At 40.1% G+C, this 21,115-nt stretch overlaps 1 protein-coding gene across 1 annotated transcript in view; it reads right to left on the bottom strand.

The window, feature by feature from the left end:
* The window catches only part of SOS1 (SOS Ras/Rac guanine nucleotide exchange factor 1), a 54,790-nt gene that overhangs the window by 31,798 nt on the left and 1,877 nt on the right, over positions 1–21,115 (bottom strand). The window contains exons 2-7 of the mRNA XM_009274824.1: positions 18,258–18,355; positions 11,448–11,573; positions 8,943–9,074; positions 8,231–8,395; positions 4,336–4,545; positions 3,609–3,752 (exon numbers count right to left, since the gene is read on the bottom strand). Of these exons, the coding sequence (XP_009273099.1) occupies positions 3,609–3,752; positions 4,336–4,545; positions 8,231–8,395; positions 8,943–9,074; positions 11,448–11,573; positions 18,258–18,355 (875 nt within the window). The remainder of the gene's footprint in view (positions 1–3,608; positions 3,753–4,335; positions 4,546–8,230; positions 8,396–8,942; positions 9,075–11,447; positions 11,574–18,257; positions 18,356–21,115) is intronic.

The following is a 21,115-nucleotide window of genomic DNA, read 5'->3' as shown; positions in this document are numbered from 1 at the left end:
GTCAAAGATAGCTGAGGTTGCTCAGGGTCTCGTCCAGTTGAGTTCCGAGTACCTCCAAGAACGGAGGCACCAAAAACGCTCTGGGCAGCCTATTCCAATGTTCAATTGGTTTTGTTGCATGTTTTTTTCCCCCAGTATCTAATCAGGATTACTCATTTTACCATTCTCATGCTCTCTCTCATCTCACAGTTCTCTACTGTGAACCCCCAGTAAGAGCCTGCCTCAGTCTTTTCTACACCTTCCCTTCAGGTAACTGAAGACAGCAATAAGATGTCCTTCCTCAGACTTCTCTTTTTAAGACCAAATAAACTCAGTGCTCTTAACCCTCTTTGTACATCATGGGCCTTAACTCCTTAATCATCATGGCAACCCTCATGTATAAGCATATCTTGTACTAGGAAGACCAAAACTGGACACAGTACACCAGATGTGGTCTCAAGTGCTACACAGAAATGATCCCTCAACCTGCTGGCTACACTTTTCCTAATATAACCCAGTAGGCAGTTAGCCTTCACTGCCGATTCCTGAGGATCTCCAATCGCTGTCGAGCAGCACTGCTCCTCAGCCAGGCAGCTGGACCATTGCATGGGGTTGTTTGGTCCCAGGTGCAGAACTTCATGTTTGCCTTTACTCAACTCTATGAGGTTCCTGCAGGTCCATTTCTCCAGCCTGTCAGGTCCCCCAAAAAGTAGCCCTGTCCTCCTGTGCGTCCCCCCACAATCTGGCATCACCTACCAACTTGTGTGCACGAGACAGACTGTCTCCCACAACATTAATACAGACATTAAACAGTATCAGCCCCAGTATCAAACCCTGAGGAATGCCACTTAACCCTTGGCCTCCAGATGGACTTTGTATTGCTGATGACAGTGCTTCAAGCCTGACAGTCCAGCCAGTTTCCCACCCACTCTATAATTCAACCAGCTAGTCTACATCTCACCAAGCTGACTATAAGGATACTATGAGAGACTGTGCTGAAGGCCTTGCTTAAGTTCAGATAAGGGATATTAACTGCTCTTCCCTTTGTCCATGGAGTCAGCCATCTCCTTTTAGAAAACAATCAAGTTCGTCAGGTACAGTTTGTCCTTCGGCAATCTGTACTGGCTGTTGCCAATGACCTTCTAGTCCTTCACATGGCTGGATGTGAATTCCAGAAAGATTTGCTAATCTTCTCAGGGACTGAGGAGAGGCTGACCAGCTTCTAGTTTCCAAGATCCTCCTCATCAGTCTTTTTGAGATTGGGCATAACACTTTATCACCAATCACTGGAGACCTGCACAACTCACCACTAAATTTCAAGAATTCTAGACAGTGGCCTTGCAATGACATTAGCCAGCTGCCTCAGCATCCTGTCCTGCCCCATAGGCTTGCATATATCCACCTTAGATCAATAGTCCCTAACTTAATCTTTGACTTTCACCTCTCTCCCTCGATCTTTGGTAGCAGACCTAACTGGGAAACCTAGAAGCACATCTTGCCAGTAAAGACCAAGCAAAAGAGACTTGAGTACCTCAGTCCATTCCATGTCCTCCAGCACAGGGTCTCTCACCTCATGAGCAAGATACCCATGTTTTCTATCATCTTCTTTTTCATGTTATTTTACCTATACAAGCCCTTCTTGCTTTGCTTCACATTCCTCACCAAGTTTAACTCCAGCTGAGCTGCAGCCCTCAATACCATTTCCACCTGCCTAGACAATGCTTCTACATTCCTCCTGGGAAGCCTATGTTTCTTTTTGAATCATAGAATCATTTAGGTTGGAAAAGACCCCTAAGATCGAGTCCAACTATAAACCTAACACTACCAAGTCCATCACTAAACCATGTCCCTAAGCACCACATCTACACGTCTTTACCTCCAGGGATGGTGACTCAACCACTTCCTTGGGCAGCCTGTTCCAGTGCTTGATAACCCTTTCAGTGAAGAAATTTTTCCTCATGTCCAATCTAAACCTCCCCTGGCACAACTTGAGGCCATTTCCTCTCATTCTATCACTTGCTACTTGGGAGAAGAGACCGACACCCACCTCGCTACAACCTCCTTTCAGGTAGTTGTAGAGAGCGATAAGGTCTCCCCCTCAGCCTCCTTTTCTCCAGATCAAAACAACCCCAGTTCCCTCAGCTGCTCCTCACAGGACTTGTTCTCTAGACCCTTCACCAGCTTTGTTGCTCTTCTTTGGACATGCTCCAGCACCTCAATGTCTTTCCTGTAGTGAGGGGCCCAAGTTTGGTTAAACAGGAAACTCCAAACTGCGCTTGTCCTTGCCTCCTGCTACACCTACCCTTTTTCTTAGGGACTGGGAATGCATATTCCTTGTGCTTTGAACACACTGTCTTTGAAAATAAACCAGCTCTCCTGAGCCTTTCTACCCTCAAGGCAGCCACCAATGTGATCCTGCCTCCCAATTCCCTGAACAAGCTAAGTCTACTCTCCCAAAGCCCAGGGTCTTCAGCCTGCTTATCTCCTGCACTTTTCTCAGGACCTTAAACTCTACCATCTCTACCACCTGCGACCAAGCCTGCCATTAGCTATGATGTTCCTGCCAGTTCTTCCTTGTTCATGAGAAAGAGGTCAAGGGCAGCACCTTTCTCAGTTGGCCTATCAGCATGTGCCACAAAAGGCTGTCCCCAGTGCCCTCCAGAAATCTTCTGGATTACTTGAACCACAGTAAGTTGTCCGCCCAGCAGATGTCAGGAAGGTTATTCTCCTGAAAGAACCAGGGCCTGTGATAAGGAGATGACTCCTACTTGTTTAGAGAAGATTTTGGCCATTTGTCAACTGGGCAATCTTTGCAGGAAAAGCTTGACCACAACATGCCCTTTTGGTGGGCTCCTCCTCTGATCCTGATCCTTAAACATTCAACCAGCTCATCATTCATTCCATAACAGAGCTCCATGTATTTGAGCTGATCTGTTGTTAAGCCTCCTGGCCTCATCTTCCCCACCTGTCCTTCTTGAGTGCCTGTATTCATTCATACAGCCCTCCATCATGCAACCCTTCCTGCCATGTTGCTAATTCCAGTCACATGACAGCTCTGCAACCGTGCACAGACTCCCAGACCCTCTTATCTGTACATGAGCACATGCACCCTGGGGAAACAAGACACTTCAGATGAGCTTTTGGTCATCCCACCTTCTCAGGAGGAAGGTGCAAGAGCCTTTGTTGTCATGCTTTCTGTTATGCACGTCCCCTTCTCCTCTCAATTCTTTGATCTGCAAGCTTTGGTCTCCATGCACTAATGAGCCTAGTTCAAAAGCCTTCCTCACCAGCTTAGCAAGCCTGTTGGCAAAGAAGCCCTTGTTCCACTTTGTCTTTCCACAGCAATCTTGATCTACAGCCGATTTACAGGATACTTCCATTTCTGTTGAAGTCTAGTCACAGGTGTCATTCCTTCCACCCCATGCTCTCTAAAGTTTAAACAGGCCTATAAAACTGAGGTTTGGAGACTAAAAAGGTAAAAGCACTCTCAGAAATGGGCACTCTGTTCATCATGGTGGGGCTGGAAGAAGAGATCTCAACCTAAACAAAGGCAGCTAGAACTTAGCATCTAAGTGCAAATCATTAAAATACATATGAATAGCAAAAAAACCCCCCAAGTATTTTCTTACCTCCGCCATGTCTTCAAAACAGCTGCCTACTAGTGGATGAGGACTACCTTCATCTGTCATTTCAACAGTGTCTTCTATATGACCCAATAACTTCACACTAAGTTCATGAATGTCTGATATACGACTAAATATATTTTCCACATCCTTGAAAAAGCAACAGAACCAGACAAAAATCATCAGGGAATCTGATACAATTTCTAAGAGGAAGAATGTTATGTGCAAAGCTACTCTGTTATGATATAAAAGTCAGGCGCTTCCTGAAGTCGGACAAGATTTTACAATATATTTTATTATATACTTTCTATATGGTTTATATAAGATCATAGAATTTATTTTTAAAATAATGACTATATATATAAATATATAAAAATTTACAATTATTCAAACATGGCAAAGAACAAGTGACAAATCTTAAAACAGGCCTGCGATATATGTATAAATATATAAAAATTTACAATTATTCAAACATGGCAAAGAACAAGTGACAAATCTTAAATTACAGGCCTGCAAGTGAATATAGTAAATTGGGTGGTTTCTTCCACAGTTCTACAAAACCAGTGCTTCCCCACAAGTGCTCCTTTACTATTTCCATTTCAGAACTCGAGAGAAGTGCATCCTCTACTATTCATATGTTAAACTGGACAATAGTTAAGTTCTAGAAGTGTTCATCTAAATTTATAGATATTATAGTAGGGGATTTTTGTTTGTAGTTTGTAAAAATACTTACATGAGATGAAAACAGTTTGGAGTTGGAGGCATATGGCTCTCTAAAAACTCTGATAATGAGATTTAGTTCCCTTATATATTGTCGAACCTCTGCCATAAATGACTTTACTAGGTCATAATAGGTTTGCTCCCCTGAGGTGGAGGGTTCCTCATCAGATAAAGTTAGTGCACTTAAATCTTCTACATCTTGATGGAACATATCCATTAATACCTAGGTAACAAAGAGGGGGAAATCCACAAAATGAGAAGAACTTCTTTTCAAGACCTACCAGTAAGTTACCAGTAAAGGAAATCTATTATTCCCATAAAATCAGACTGATCAGCAGTAAGATCTATGTATTATCATTCTGCAATTGGTTGAGCATTACAAAAGCAATATTGCTATGAATTTGCAAGTCATTATTTGCAGTGGCAATTTCTGAAGAATTCCCAGTCATTTAGACGAATCCAGGCATCTCTCCAAGAACCTGGTCCTAAAATCAATTACAATTTTAAGAGGTCTATGAAGTATACAGACACATTTAGCTGTATTCTATTACTCTGAATTAGCCGTGCATAATCTAAATTTCTAAAGGTACTACTATATTATCTGAAGTCAAAAAGTGTGTGCATTTTGGCTTTTCAGCTTTAGCTTTAACAGGAAGTCACACATGATCATGCTCAGAACCCTGTAATCTATCTGTGATGAATACTGGCCTGCCCACACGCTGTACGTGGCCTGGTTTCTGTCCTTAGTAACTCCTGAGTTCTCCTGCTAAAACGGACCCTCAAAGAAGCGCACCAGCTTCAGAAAAGGTGGAAGTCACATTGCAGAACTACATAGACAAAAGGACCTCTAAAAACTTTGACTACCAGAGGTCCCAATTCATACCCAAGCAAGGCTTACCAAATGCAAGCAATTAATAATTCGAACTTCTCAAGAAAAGTAGATCACTGAGCACTTCTTCCAAACATGGTATTTGAGCCAGGAGTCATTACAATGACTTAGCAAGTGGCAAACAGAAATCACACTTTGGGTTGCTTCCATGATACTCAAAGAACATCTTAAAGGTAAACTAGGTAAGTTGACTGCAAATTAGTAAAAGGCACCCTAATTTGAAGTATCTTTAGCAGAAAGAAAACCTAAAGCAGGTCCACAAACAATCTACAATGATGTAGATGTATTCTCACACTAAATCCAAAACACAGCACTATACCGGCTACTAGGAAGAAAATTAACTCCATCCAAGCCAAAACCAGGACACAAATCTTTACAACAAGCCAGCATAAGATGTAGTTCAACATACAAGATGACTTTGTCCTGGGATAGACAGATGGGACAGTATTTATAAACAAATCTCCTGCCCAGAGCTACACCCCTTCCAGGAAGTCATGAAGTGTATCAATGCATGCAAACTTCAAAATAAATTACAACTTAAGTGCTGCTTGCCAGCCTCCCTTCCGAACAGATGGAGGTGAAGCCATGGCAACCTACGCCTGTTACTGCAGAGACTGACATGACTGCTGTCAATCACTGAAAAGACTGAGGAAAAGACTGCAGGATCAAAGCTCTAAATACTCCTCTGAGAACTTCCCTAGGAGGGAAGGCTAACACATTAAACATGAACTAGAGTTTTTAAAATGGCAGAAAACAGAATGAAAAAGTATTTTTCAAAATAATTATAGAACTGGAGATCAAGAATTAAACTTCTGAACAAGCCACAAACAAACATGACATTTACCCTGGTATTTACAGTAAAAGCCTTCCTTCTTTAAAGCATATCACAGGTGCTTCTCCAGAAGACATGTCAGTTAACCAAGCTGTTGACTACTGATATTAGACAAATGAACTATTCTGCAAGAGAATACCTGGGGAATCTGTAAGTTCAAGAGATGGTCTGGTAGGTTCATCAGACTTGAATATTGGAAGAAACACACCTACCTAGAGCAGTCATTCTTCACCCAGGTCTTGTCCTAACACTCCTTAAAAATATACAGGTCTAGTGAAGAGGGAAATGGGCACACAGCAGGTTCTTTCTCCTAGTGACTCAAAGGTCCCTGCTACACACCCTGGTCTTAAGCTTCTCTGAAAGCAGAACAATGGACATTTTGCATTAAGACTGACTTCTGAAGCTCCAAGAACAGAAGGTGATTCATCTTTCAAAGCCAGTGAATGTACACGGAACTCAGGAGAATCCTAACTAATTCTGGGGAATAGGACATTATAGGGTCACTAGTGTAGGAAATTACATGGAATAATGCAGGTATTCAAGGAGGCCCCAACATTTATAACTTTACTTCACAGACGCAGTTCTAGCACATACTTGAGCTAGAAGATTCCAGGCTGTATTCACAAGGTGCATATCTCACTACTATGAAATCCACAGAAACAAATTAAAGTAATTATACCCCAGATACTGAATTCAGAGCAATCAGAAGCACGAGCAGATAGAAGAAAAACAGCTTGCATTTTAGTGGAGTTTGGTTTTTGCAGACAAGGCAAAATTTTCCAGATGGATGGATGGCACAAAAGCAAGTGTGAAAGTGCTTGAGAAAAAAATGATACACAGGGTCAAGAAACTGTTCTGGTTGTTTTGTTTCAAAAAATAAAAACAAGCAGAACATGTTATGGGTATGAACATAATATACTATGAAGTTTCTTGATGCAACTGGAAAGAAAACACCTTGGGAGCACCTTTCAATGGCTTGTTCTGCTGAGGCAGTAAACCAACAGGCCTGCTTTAGAGCCTTTCAAAAGTTTCTTCCGTGTACATATCAAAGAGTTTCTCCAATGCAATGTAATGGAAGTTCCTAAATCAACTTCACCATGGCTCTTCTGCTCACCACCTTTCCTAGGATAGAAAGAAGCATGCAGCAACAGCACTTGTTCCTGTTATTATTCTATGACAAATATTCAAACATACACCTTCAAACCCTGCCCTAATGACTCAGGCAGATATGCCCAAAAGCAAGAATGACCAAGACTACTGTCCTAACTGGGAAGTACTTGACTATTAAGACCTCACCAGATATCTTACGAGAGAGTAAAGAGAGGTGAAGAAAGTAGGATGGAAAAAAGCAAGCAGGAATGAGACAAAGGCATTCATTGAAACACAGAGACAATCCCAACTGAAGATATTGATTAACATAGATCAAGACAAAATACTGAAAAAGGTGATAAATCTGAAATCCCTGGACTTCAGCAAGATTAGAGATTCTTAAATCCCATCCTTTAAAGGATTAAATTCAAGCTTTGTTTTTTAAACAATGGAAAACTTGAGATGCTAATGAGGTGGCCACAGAAGGTAGAGTGCAAAGGCACCTGAAAGACAGACAGGGAACCTTGCTCTATCACTGCTGGAAAGAGAGGCAATTCCTGTCTGAACCTAATGAATCTTCTGAAGCTACAAGAAAGACTAACTGCAGATGAAAGTATGGACGACTAAGGAGGATTAGGCTGAGATGCTAATGCAGGTGGGTTTTTTGTTTTAAAATGCTGGACCATCGAAACACTACTTTTCGCATGCAATACAGCCTTATTTATTTTGGGAGAACACCCAAGCTTAATTTCAGCCTTCTTTTTTCAAGCTACAAAATAAGGCTCCACTATTACAGCTTAGGAATGTTAAATTTTTAAGTTAGTGCTGCTTCACAATAATTTTTAAAGCATTCACACATTGTTGAGTTTAGGCAAGTGATATCAAAAGGAAGAGAGACACAACTATTAATAAGCACAAGCAACAGCTCTGTAATCTCAATGAGCTTTTTGGTAGCTTTATTACTGGAACCATATTTTATGGCAGTAATTTCTTCTTTCAAAGGTACGACACTCCATGTACTCAATAAGGAATAGACATTGTCCTCTCAAAACTTAACTAAAACTTCCTGTTAACATGAGAAACAAGAGTTAGGCTTACCTTATCAGCACACATTGCCACTTTAATATCTTGTTTTGTAATCTCATAATGTCTTATATTCCGCACATAATTCCCAACCAATTTTAAGATGTCTGCAGAAATGTATTCTAATACTGCCACTATGTAAACAGACACTTGGTGGTCAATTTTGTAGCCTAGAACTTCCTGAAAGGAAAAAAATAAGCGTTTCCAATGTTACTCAGTTGATGAAATACACACTGTAGGTTACAACTAAAACCAGTAAGTTTAAGACCCTACTCAATTAACATTCACCACATATCCACAGTCTACTTTAGTAATAGAAACACAGTAGTCTGTAGGCCTAGAGAAGAAACAGTGTCATTCTAGATGCTGCTCTATTAACTGTGGATGTGACAACAGCCAATGACTGTCCCAAAAACCTCACTTAAACATTTAGGGCTATTTCCAGAAGTTTCTTGAGCGTTTTCTCAGTCATGCAAAATGAAACAAGAAAAATCAAATTCATAGCAAAGGAGTTCTTGGCTTTGTCCAATAGAAAATTAGCTAATTTTTAAGTGAAAAAGAAATATATGCAATTAACTAAGCTGGAACACTTAAAATAAAACTTTGTACCAAACACAGATATTCTTATTCCTTTTTGTTTACATTTCAGGGAGCATACAGACATTACATGAAACAAAGGTGTCAACTTCTAATTGCATTCTAAAAGCAAGATTAAATCACTGCTTACCTTTAATAAGGGATGGATTTTTTCTACTGGGAGAGATAACGGATTTCTTCGTTTCCTCTTCTCAATAGCAGATTGGGCATCAGCTATTGCCCACTTATCAATAGGATGGGGAAAACTTTTTTGAACGCGATCCTTAAAAAAAACAGGACTAAAGGGTAAATGCACAATCTGAATGAGCTTAGCAATATTACTACATTATCAAATCACTTTCCATTACTTAACAAAGAAATGTTTGCTAATGTTAGTATTTCAACTATAAAAGCTTGTACAACATGCGTAAATGTTATCATTTTGGTACATGCTGCTCACTACATTCATAAGGCTGTATCAGAATATCATTATCATAGAATAATCTAGCACCCAAAATTTGAGAAATGACAGAATTAAGTTGCCATTGCAGGCACAGTTTGCTCCCCTTGCACACATGCCTGGTAATTCAGCATTTAAATACATGACTACATTTTATCCTAGCACTTTATTCCCTGTACAGAATGGTCACTGAATGAGATATGAGCTTTCTGTTTCTCCTTTACTGATCAGCACATGGTCCAGATTGTATACATGCAAACTGCTCTGACGATGGCAGTGAACATAACAGGAAAAGAGAAAGTCCAACAGCACCCACATATTTTAAAACAGTTTCATAGTCTACAGTTGGACCATATATGCCCCAGTTTATTTACTCCTTCCAGCAGTCAGGGTGCCTGAAGACACCTACACTCTCCCATGCATTGAATAACCCTCCTGCTGGAACTCACACACAGGTGTCTGGAAGTTCAAAAGCTTCATTGTTTTTGGTAGCCCTGGTGTTCAGAGATGCTAGAAATGTAATTTCTCAGATAACTTCACATTTTATTTTTTCAGACCACAGTTGCCACTGACTGTTTCGGTTGCAAGTGCTCACTTACGTAAATATGACCCCCATTTGAGCAACCATGAAATGAGGAAGATGGAAGTTAATGACCACATACAAAGAGCTGGTACAGGACAAAGTACACAAACAAAAACTTTCTGACAAAAAACTGGGACAGAATACAATTCTATAAAGGTGGCACCCAACTTTCCAAAGTACAGGCATTTCTTTTTCTCCCCTCATCATAACACTTCTGCAAAAGGAAAGGAGAGGTCCTACCAAAAAAAAAAAGTCTCATTCACTATCTAATACCAATTCGCTCCCCTAACATAGTCCAGCCTGCTGACTGAACAATGAAGGTATCCTGGGGGAAAAAATAAATGTGTATGACCATATAATTAAAGACAGCATCATTATGCATAAACACAAAAGGGGTAAATTGAGGTTGCTTGATCATCTCTAGGTCTTGCATTTCTCATCCTGACTTCACAGCCATAAGACTCATAATGCAACGCTGTGTGTCAAGTTTTTTGTTAGCATTGTTTAAAACACAGCATTAAACAACCTTCCACAAACCTCTTGTCTCTTGAGCTGCCAGACCAGGATGATGTTGCAAAACAGACCAGCCATTAAAGGGGACACTGGAACACCATTAGAGGTGTCAGTGTTCAAAAGAGAAGAGGAAGGATGAAATTCATGAATCTTGAACTCGGAGACAGCTACCTTTTTTTCTTTAAGGAGGTTTGGGGTGGCTTTTCGGGGGGAGGAAGGGGCAGGCGGGGAGCGGGGGCATGCCCATTAGTCCACTTTCTTCAGAATGTGAGGAAGTTGCATCTTGTTTTGTTACCTAACCCAGCACAGGCACAGCCCCTGAGGACTGGAAACCAAAAGGCACATGGAGTCCGTAGCTTGGCACTAAAGTCTTCAAATCATGGTTAAGCACAAAGGGCTACCAAGACATTCATGGGCTTAGAAGCTTAACTCATTTAGCTTAACTAATTTGTTTCTCAGAGAAACTCTTCTCGGATCAAGCCCTCTTCTCGAAAATCAAGCTGCTTTTCTGAGCAGCAGAGGTTGCAGATCTTTGAAAGGGCAATTGTAAGAGAAGAGGTTTCTATACAGAGGAAAGAAGTGTTCCTCAACTCATTCTGAGAAAGTGACTGAACTATTTTTGTTCAAATTTCGGGGACAACGGGGGGTATATCAGCCTAAATCACCAAGCTGAGAAAGCAGCACAAAGCCTCAGACTAAGCAGCTATAGTTTGCATGCAATATCAGTGGAGAAAAAAGGTCCCTTGAAAGAAACCAGTCAGCTTTATGTACACAAGTTACACCCATCACCTATTATACAGTAATATAGTTCAGAGATAGTTTTACTGTGCATTGAACAACAAATTCAATTGATAGGAAAATCAGCTATTAGGTAACTCAGCAGGCTTTATGCAGAAGGTTCTGCTACATAAAGATACATATAACAGTTAACAGTTCAAATTATTACAGATTTGTAACAATTATTCTCTATACCTCTAAAAACTTCTTGGTTGGGCTTGACACAACATATTTAACAACTGGAGAATTAACCCTCCACATAATATTAACTTTTCATGTAACAGTTCAAATTATTACAGATTTGTAACAATTATTCTCTATACCTCTACATCCAGAAAACTTCTTGGTTGGGCTTGACACAACATATTTAACAACTGGAGAATTAACTCCTCCACATACTGTAATGCATCTTCAGTAGAGGAAAGTTTAGGATGGACTTGCACCTGAACCTATAGGAAATAGAAGAATTCAAGCTTTGAGTTTTGCTCTTCCCCATCCACATGCTTTACTTGCAAAAAAAGATGACAAAAGAATGAGCCAAACAGCTCAGAAAAATCCAACCCAAAACATAGCTCTATTAAGGCACACCAGACGAACATGAGCGAAACACTCATCTACACCTGATAGAAATACAAATCTCAAATGTTAAATGTACTCAAATTGCTGTAAGTGACATTTAGTATCAAGAAAACAGCTAGTTAATAACGGTGCTTAGCAATGCAATTAGGAAAACTGTTTAAAACCCCTGCATATATTTATCTTTCTCCCCTCCTCTTAAACCACTGTTTGCACAAGACATTTTAAACATGGGGTTTTCTCCCTTTTACAACTCATTGTTCATCACTCAATCTATAATAATACAGAATTTTTTTCACAGAGCGCACTACAGAAACAGCAATGATTTCAGCAGTATTTAGCCTTCAAATTACTTAATCCATTCTCAATTAGCTCTCACTAAAATAAGATTGGTTTAGAAGTTTGTTTCCATACTGATTTTTCAAAAAGAAGTCAGCCTCTAGAGTACAAAAACACTTCAAAAAAAGACTACAGTGTTGTCCTGGCATTAAGCGGCAGTTCAGAGGTTTTGAAAGTTTGGTTCCCATACATTTACTTCTATGTCATAAGTGCCTGTAAATTCTCACTGGTGTAAATCCACCAAGGCACAATCCTCCTTACTACTCCCATTATTTTTCCAGACAGTCATTTAACTTCTGAAACAAGCCTCCAGTATAGCTTTCCTTTGCACTTCTGTAGTTCACAAAATAGGACAGTTTTAACCAGTTTAAATTTCAGCTACGCAAAGCTCAGTGCTTCAGAGCTTAAACAGGCAGTTTAATCTCAGTCCTACACCAATGGCAAATATTAGCAGTCAGCTTGCTTTGGCATAATTTTCACAATGCATCTTTCAAGCCCCAATTTCATCATTTTACCATTCCACTGCACGGAACTCAAAACGCCTCCAGTTCTCTCAATCACTAACACAAGAGCTTAACCACCTTAAACCAAAACCCAACAATCTGTCTCATCCAAATACTAAGCCCTATATTCAAATAATGGTGCCATAATTATTTAATTTCACACCTGAGTTTTCATTCCTGTTTGCAGTTATAGCAAGAATTAAGTTATGAAGTGTTCAAACACACAACAGCCTCTAATAGAAATCCACTTGCCTGCTAAGGCACTCATTAGTTTGAAAATTTCATGTCTGGGCATAGTCCTGGTGCTCATTTAACTGCTGCTGAGATTTAAATATGCTAGATCATGCATTTAGTTTCTTGCAGATTGCATACCCTTATGCAGCAGTATGTCATAAGTGCCTGTAAATTCTCACTGGTGTAAATCCACCAAGGCACAATCCTCCTTACTCCTCCCATTATTTTTCCAGACAGTCATTTAACTTCTGAAACAAGCCTCCAGTATAGCTTTCCTTTGCACTTCTGTAGTTCACAAAATAGGACAGTTTTAACCAGTTTAAATTTCAGCTACGCAAAGCTCAGTGCTTCAGAGCTTAAACAGGCAGTTTAATCTCAGTCCTACACCAATGGCAAATATTAGCAGTCAGCTTGCTTTGGCATAATTTTCACAATGCATCTTTCAAGCCCCAATTTCATCATTTTACCATTCCACTGCACGGAACTCAAAACGCCTCCAGTTCTCTCAATCACTAACACAAGAGCTTAACCACCTTAAACCAAAACCCAACAATCTGTCTCATCCAAATACTAAGCCCTATATTCAAATAATGGTGCCATAATTATTTAATTTCACACCTGAGTTTTCATTCCTGTTTGCAGTTATAGCAAGAATTAAATGTTATGAAGTTCAAACACACAACAGCCTCTAATAGAAATCCACTTGCCTGCTAAGGCACTCATTAGTTTGAAAATTTCATGTCTGGGCATAGTCCTGGTGCTCATTTAACTGCTGCTGAGATTTAAATATGCTAGATCATGCATTTAGTTTCTTGCAGATTGCATACCCTTATGCAGCAGGTCTTAAGAAACATCTCCAGAAGTTATTGCTTTAACTTAAAAGCACTCTGGCAAAAATAGAACAGGAGAACTTCTCTCCATTTGACTAGCTAACACAACTATTTTGATTATGCCAAGAGTTTCATTTTTCCTAAGAACTTCACCATGCACAGCTACAGAGTGTTTGTGGAGGTACCCGAGTAACAGCATGCCCAGCAGTCCCAAGCATTATTTACAATTCAAACACTGACATCTGAAATACTGTACCCAGAAACTACAGACTTGCAGAAGTATTCTCTTAAAGATCAGAGCTGATCTGAGCTGCCTGGAAGATGCTGCCTTTAATGTTTTTATTTTTAAAGCAGAACTGAACAAGTTTGTATTACATTCTCCCTACAGTATACTCTAGCACTTTGTATTTCGAGAAGTGTTAAATTACTAAGTCAATCCGACAGTAAAAATACAGAGCATGATAAACCAGAGAGATGAAGAACAGCTCTATTTTCTCCTTTGCTTAGAAAACAGATTGTAGACTTAAATAGCCTCATCACAACTCTTTCGGTCTGTAACACAGAGCCTATAGGAATAAGAACAAACAAACAAAAATACCACATCAGGCCATGACCTGAAACATTATCCACAGTCAGCCAAAACAGAGTCAACAACAATAACCTACTCCTAGTTCAGGAGATAAAGTTCCAAACATTTTTCCTAAGCATTTATGTTTGGGGGGGCAATTACATCATGCTTCTCAAAGGCCATCATCTCCTAGCACTATCAAGCTCTACTTTAGTAGAATATCCACCTCGGCAGAGGAAAACATCATGAGGTGCCATTAGCTTGCCAGCGTAGTTTATCTGTATTAGGTAGGTAGTAAATCAGCTTCATTGCTACTTAAGTAAGATTTAGTATCATTTAGGGTTCAAAGTCATACAAGCGAAAGAAGAAAACGACTAGACTAACAAGGAAGATTACAGGATAGCTTGGTGTACAATTATCATAGAAACATGTAATTTTAGTATCTGCACTACTGTAGTACCTAAAGGCTCAGACCGAGAATGAAACAGTGTTATTTGAGGATACTCAAAGCAAGTCCCAAGAAGTCCATTATCTAAGACATGATGCAAGACTGAGTAAGATGCAAGATTTAGTAAGAGAAGACAAGAAATGAGAACATCTGTTAGCATACACCGTCACATGACCAGTTTCAAAAAAGAAGATCAAGTTACCAGGGGGTTTCCATCTTTCTCATAAAGTCAGCTCAGATTTTAAATTAAAAAACTGGGCCACCCTGCCTTATCACCCGTGAAAAAAAGGAGTATGGCTTGAATCCCACCAGATCCTTCAGAGTCCTATGTTAAGAATACACATGATAAAAACAGACTAACAACTTCTGAAGTGTAGTGATGTTTAGATAAGATTCTTATCTAAACATTTAACCCCTCCCTTAAATAATGACAGAACCCATCCCTTCCCTCCTACACACACACACCAAAATGTCTATCTTATGATAAGGGAAATTACTAAAAGAGCAGCTTAAGATCTTTTCACAAAAGCTTAAATTCTTCAAAATACCCCAACAAATTCTAATGGGCAAATACAGTCTACATCAGCTACAAATCCCTGCCTCCATGGCTCCGTTTTCACTCAACCCATCTGATCACTTTTTCTGAATGTTCAATCTTTCAATCTTTTTTAACTCTCAAAAGGGAAACAACCAGGATTCTCTTTATTTGAAGATAAGCAGAACCAACATTTCTTGAACAGTTTTGCTTGTGTTCTTAAACAGAGCATGAAGAGGCAAGCAGTGTCTGCTTAAGAAAATTCGTAGCACTTCAGGAAAATCCTATGGTATGACCACTTGGCTTTTTTTTTTTTTTTGCCTTTTTTTTTTCTTCCCTTAAGATCAACAAAAGCAAGTAACTTCTATCAGGAATGGCAACAGCTTAACAATTAGGCAACCATAAATTTAAACTGCCAGAAAAAGTCAATGAAACCATCTAAAAAAAAGTGCTTAATGAATAATACAAAGATAAATATATCTGATCTTACTTTATAACCCTTAGCAACTTATTTTATATAAAGCTTTCTCAAACCATTCCTTTCAAACTCTACATTATAAATTAGAATGTAAACACTCCCACAAGCCTCATGGGAAGCAGTAGGGACCTAGACCAAACCCAGAAACAAGTTTCAGTTAAAGGACTGCAGATCAAACGGCTTCAGCTTACACAGCAGCTTGGTCTTCAACTGGTCCAACACAACTCCTAAGCTGGTCACAAGATGACCCAAACCCGAATCTAGACTGACACTGAGCAGTTCATTCTGCACTAGAAAGAGGTGTTTGATAACAGATAAGAAAGACAGACTCGCACGCTGAATTTAACAATCTGATTGATACTAAACCACACTTCCTTAGCAACAGTTTTCGGTTCCCTCTTCCTCAAGCATCCATGAGGAAAAGCCTAATTTATGTCGATCATACAGCCAAAAAATTTCAACTTACAATGAAAAAACCTCTCCAAAGACTTCTTAAAGTGTAATTTATGTCGATCATACAGCCAAAAAACCTCTCCAAAGACTTCTTAAAGCAACTTCACGTGTTACACAAAAACACCAGCGTAATGCTCCCAAATCATCATTAATCAACAGAATCAGGCTCACGGTTCTCAGTTGTTCTGCTAAATACAGAACACATCAGAAAAATCCTACGTGTGGAAGGCTGCAGAGAGAACAATACCGAACTGAGTCCCATCAGGAGCAGCAGAAGCTCCAGCAGCTTCAGAAAAGTGCATAACAGAAGGAAATCATTCTAAAGCTACATAACAAACTGAAATAAAACCGAAGCATCTACTGTTGGTTAGAAATAATTTTTTTCATATCTGGGCAAGAGTACCCATGTACTGGGATTCTGGCAAGTCACAGTATGAATCAAAAACCAACGCCTGCTAAAGAACAACTGCACTTCACTGCTGACTACAGGCTGCCAGTCTTCTTGGTGGTGGCTGAAGTGCTTGTAAGAAAGCGTCTAAAGGAAAAAACCCACCATATTTACTGCAGCATTTTGATAATAAAATGGAAGAAGCTGTAATAAGATGACAGGCCAAGCTGTTTTCCAAAGCACTATCAAAGAGGGTGAAACTCTACTGATTAGAAAATGTTAGGTTTAGAAAAATGCTTATAAACCTTCGCAGAGACAGTTTATTCAACAGATCTGTTGAATAGATAGTAGAAATGACTTGGCCACAGAGCAGGTTTTTCTGGGGGGAAGGGAAGAATTTTCTTCACTTCAGTAACTTTGAAATTCTTCACTAATGTTATAACCCTTATTTTTACTCAACATCTCTTTTGTTAATCTTCCCTCAATGACTACAAAACTACTGGACAAGCAACTGCTTATCACTAAAACACTCCAGGATGAAGTATTTTATCTATAGCTTGCATGGATGAGTGTTCTCATAGTGCAAGCACTCCATAAAAAGGTTTTTTTCTTTTATTCTTGTACATTTCTGCTGTTATTTGGCAACCCTGCCCATATTTTGTTTTCTCGATCAATTAAAAAACCAGTAAATTAAACCAAACACAAGTGTCTTGGATCCACACTTCAGCAACAATTCACTGAGGGCACAAGACTCGGATTTTTGCTAAAATTCCTCTTGATGTATCAAGGCAGCAATATTACACTGCACCAGTGAGCACGTGAAAAAACTTAAAGACTTGAACCGTAAGAGGATCTTAACTTTATCCTCCATAGCCATCAGAAGAACAGAGAACCCAAAACTATCAGAAATTAAGGATGTTTACATCTGCAATGAAGCAGTGCCAAGATTAAGAAGTGCCATTCTGAGTAGCAAGTGGCAATTGGATTGTCATTGATTTGAAGAACTAGGTAATTAAAAGTCAGGTAGAAATATCTGTGTCAGCCACAGCTTCCTGAGCACTCTGTAGTCACTGAAGCAGCTTTTCTCATCTCTTTTGCTCCATGAAAGGTACAGAAGACTGACTATGCGATACACAGACTACCTGGAAGCACGCTGTCTGGAACAGTTTCCTTAACTGAGGAAGCAAATCCCCCTCAGCTGTCAAGCCACATCAGTCCAATCATTTTGACCACAACAGATTCTGACAGCACCCCTTGTTAATTGCTCAACTGATTCAAAACAACTTGAGGTACGCAAACAGCAGCATATCTGTATGATAAGAAAGTTCTTTTGTTTTTCTCAATCATTGAATTGCTTAAGGTATCAATCAGTAAGGATGACACGCTTTCTACTGTAAAAACCAATGTATCAGGGAAGAAGCAAGTCATAGGCATGCAGAGAAATTCTGACTGCATAAACAAGAGTTATACAAGCAAAACGAAGCCACAAGGAAAGATGTTTAGGAAAAGCTATCCAAAAGGTTATGACCAGAATAAAGTGTATAAATTCACTAGCGAAGGAACACCAATGTTGGAAGAGGGATCACTTTGCAGGTGTCCCTTCTGAGTCCGTTTTCCAAGGTGTATTAAAAGTCATGTATCTCCATCTCCAGCCACCCAAGAGCTCTGGTGTTTCACGTGTCTTGAATCCTCCGTCTTCAGCCCCAGCATCTCACCTTCTGTCCATCTCTGCAACTACAATTTCAGACACCAGCTGTTATTCTTACTTCCTTTTCTTGTACCTCATCATCACGATTACTGTCTTTCGTCAGCAACCAAGGATCTCTGCAACACTCCTCTTTTGCTGCTTCAAAATAACAGTGACCAGGCAGAGAAGCATCTCAGTATACATCATTTTCTTCCTAATTGAGTGCACTGTAGTCTATCTTGACAGCATCTGAAGGAGAATCGGAAGAAAAGGGATTACATTATGATCTGAATGGTACAAGAGCTGCTTTTTGCAAATGCAGCTGTTCAATGCAAATACAGTTCTATTGTTAAGGTTCATGTCTAATGAAATACAAGGCATGCTGTCCTAAGAATTTGTCGATGTAGGAAGAGATTTATTCTTACTACATATTCTTTGTTTTGTTGCTTCATAAAAAAACCAGAAACAAAAAACCAGAATCAAAATAACTAATTGAGAAAAAAAGCTATTTGCAATGATTCAACAATACCTATTTTTTAAGAAAGCTATTCCAAGGCTGTAGTTTGAGCTCCGCATTACAAGCCAACTCACAGTTACAAAAGTGCAATGGCATTTTAATGATTCAGTCCACGTGTGGCAGCTTTCCCCAATAGCTGCAAACACTCCATCCTGGTATATATACTTTAACAATGTTAAATTAAATGCCACTCTCCTCATCGGAGATATTAATTCAACATAGGTCTTCCCAAACTATTTAGTCTCATTTCCAGCTATGCAGGAAATCATCACAATCCTGTTTGTGCATCTACCTGGTTTCAAGGTGGAGTTCAGAAAGCAGCTTGCTGTCACTACCTGAGAATGAGTGTCAGCATCTGGTCAGCTAATGAGGGAAATGAAGGAAAGGTTCTGCTCTAGTAACGACGGGATGTACACAAGCTTCAGGTAATCTGACTCCTACTGAGATAGCATGCTCTGGCAATTCAGCAGACAAAAACCATAAGGCACTGGTTTCCCTCCAGGACAGTTCTGCCCTTTGACCTCACTGGCATATGCTGCCACATTCTCTACTTTACTAGTCCCACATGCTGGCCTCCAGGTACAGCTCAGGTCTTCGGCTAGCAGAGCAAGGGGTCAGTGTCTCAAACCCACTGGCTGCAAAGCTGCAGTATTGCACCTGTCTTGTGAACGACAGATGATTGTCAAAGCAAGTACACTGCAATGTTCATGGTTTTACCTGCCTCCTATGACAGGTTCATTACTTTATGGGGCCTTTATCAGGGGCTAAACACCCTAGCCAGCACTACTTGTGCCTATATAAGTTAGTAAAATACCCAGTTTGGTTTCTCCATTAATGAAGAAGCCGTTAAGAAAATAATTTAATATTTTCATCTGCCATTTAGTTTTCCTGTAACTCAAGTATTTGGCAGTTCAGTAAAGCAGGTGACAATATGGACAGATTCTTCATTTCTACCTTTACAGGGACAGCAATAATAAGCAGCAGAAGACTATGCTTCTGGAGCACAGGGGGCAATAGATAAGAAACAGGTGGTGATCTCATGAAGAACTGAGATTAAAAGAGTTAACACCTGCCAGACAGTTGCAAGTTTGAATGTGAAGCCTTCAGAACTAACTCCACCTCACTCCTGCCACCCCCTCTACCCACAGTAAGAAATAAAGCACAGCACAACAAAACCAAGACAACTATACCTCGCAGGGCCAGTTTGTCATCCTTGGTAGCTTGTCATCGTTGGCCTTCTCTGTTGACTTCAGACTTCAGACTCCAGAAGTCCTTTCCCCCCCAAGGAATTTATCCAACTCCTTCAGCAAGCATCTTTAATGCAGCATGACTCCACGAATGCCTTGTCCATTAGGAAGAAATCTTGCGCTTCAGATGTAGCAAGTAATTCCAAAGTCTTAGCTCATACTTGCCTTGAATCCTCACTCTACATCCTCCAGTAGTTAGCACTGAGCCTCATTCAAAATTTGACAAACCTCTGCTACACCATGGAATAAACCATCCTCCAAAGGAATGAGCTCTCACTGGTTGAGACCTTGGGTAGCTCCAGTTTCCAAGCAGTCTTCAGTCAGATGGCTGTCCAAGTGCTTACAAGCACCACAAGAAGCAACGAGTTGTACGGTTAGTGCAGAAGTACAGTTTCAAAGAAGTGACTACCGATCAGGGATAAGACATTAACAGTACATGCTACGGATGAGACAAGCAAGATGACTTCCAAGAACTGGATGAAACCCCACAGTGTTGGAGACCTCAAAGAGCATGCCCAGAAAAGCAAGGCAATACATTGCAAGAGGAAATTTGGAAGAAATGCTGAACAAGTACAACTGCAACACTTGAGACTTCCAGTCTATACTGGAGGATGCAATGGTTCAACTAGCCCTAGGAGCAAATCTTTTACACAAAAGTTGCAGCTAATTACTGTAACTAGACAAACTCATAAAGCGTTGCTGTGTACAACTAAAAAGCATCAAGTTCTGCAATCTAAAGCCAGTTCAAGCAACGGTGTCAGAAACCTCTTGTTTCTTAAGCCTTCTACTTTCTGGGCTCTGGCTGCAGAAGTGGAAGAGGAGCCCTCACCATTTTTTGTCTCTTCCAAATAAATTCTTTCCACACCACAGGCGCAAGCTTCACCATCCCAAGGGAGCAAGACTTGCTAGTTTGTCCTAATGAAGCCTTCTCAGCAAAAAGACATTTAAACTAAGAGAAGCTTAACTAAAAGTCATTAAGCCCGAACACTAAATAACCAAAATTCTCTCAGCAGTTCCTCATAACGATCCCTCGCCGTGTCACTTCTGGGCGCTAAGGGAGCCTAGCAGAAACCCGCAGCAGCACTACTTGCTTCCTTCTCGGCGAAGGGGGGCCAGGACCCGCGCATCCATTAACCAGTTTTTATCTACACGGCTCCGTCTGTCAGAGCATCGCCCCAGCGCGGCTCC

Source organism: Aptenodytes forsteri, unplaced genomic scaffold (assembly GCF_000699145.1).
Source record: "Aptenodytes forsteri isolate BGI_AS27 unplaced genomic scaffold, ASM69914v1 Scaffold272, whole genome shotgun sequence".
In the NCBI taxonomy this organism is placed as follows: Eukaryota; Metazoa; Chordata; class Aves; order Sphenisciformes; family Spheniscidae; genus Aptenodytes; species Aptenodytes forsteri.
The sequence above is the reverse complement of the archived record's forward strand: the minus strand, read 5'-3'. Positions and strand labels throughout refer to the sequence as shown.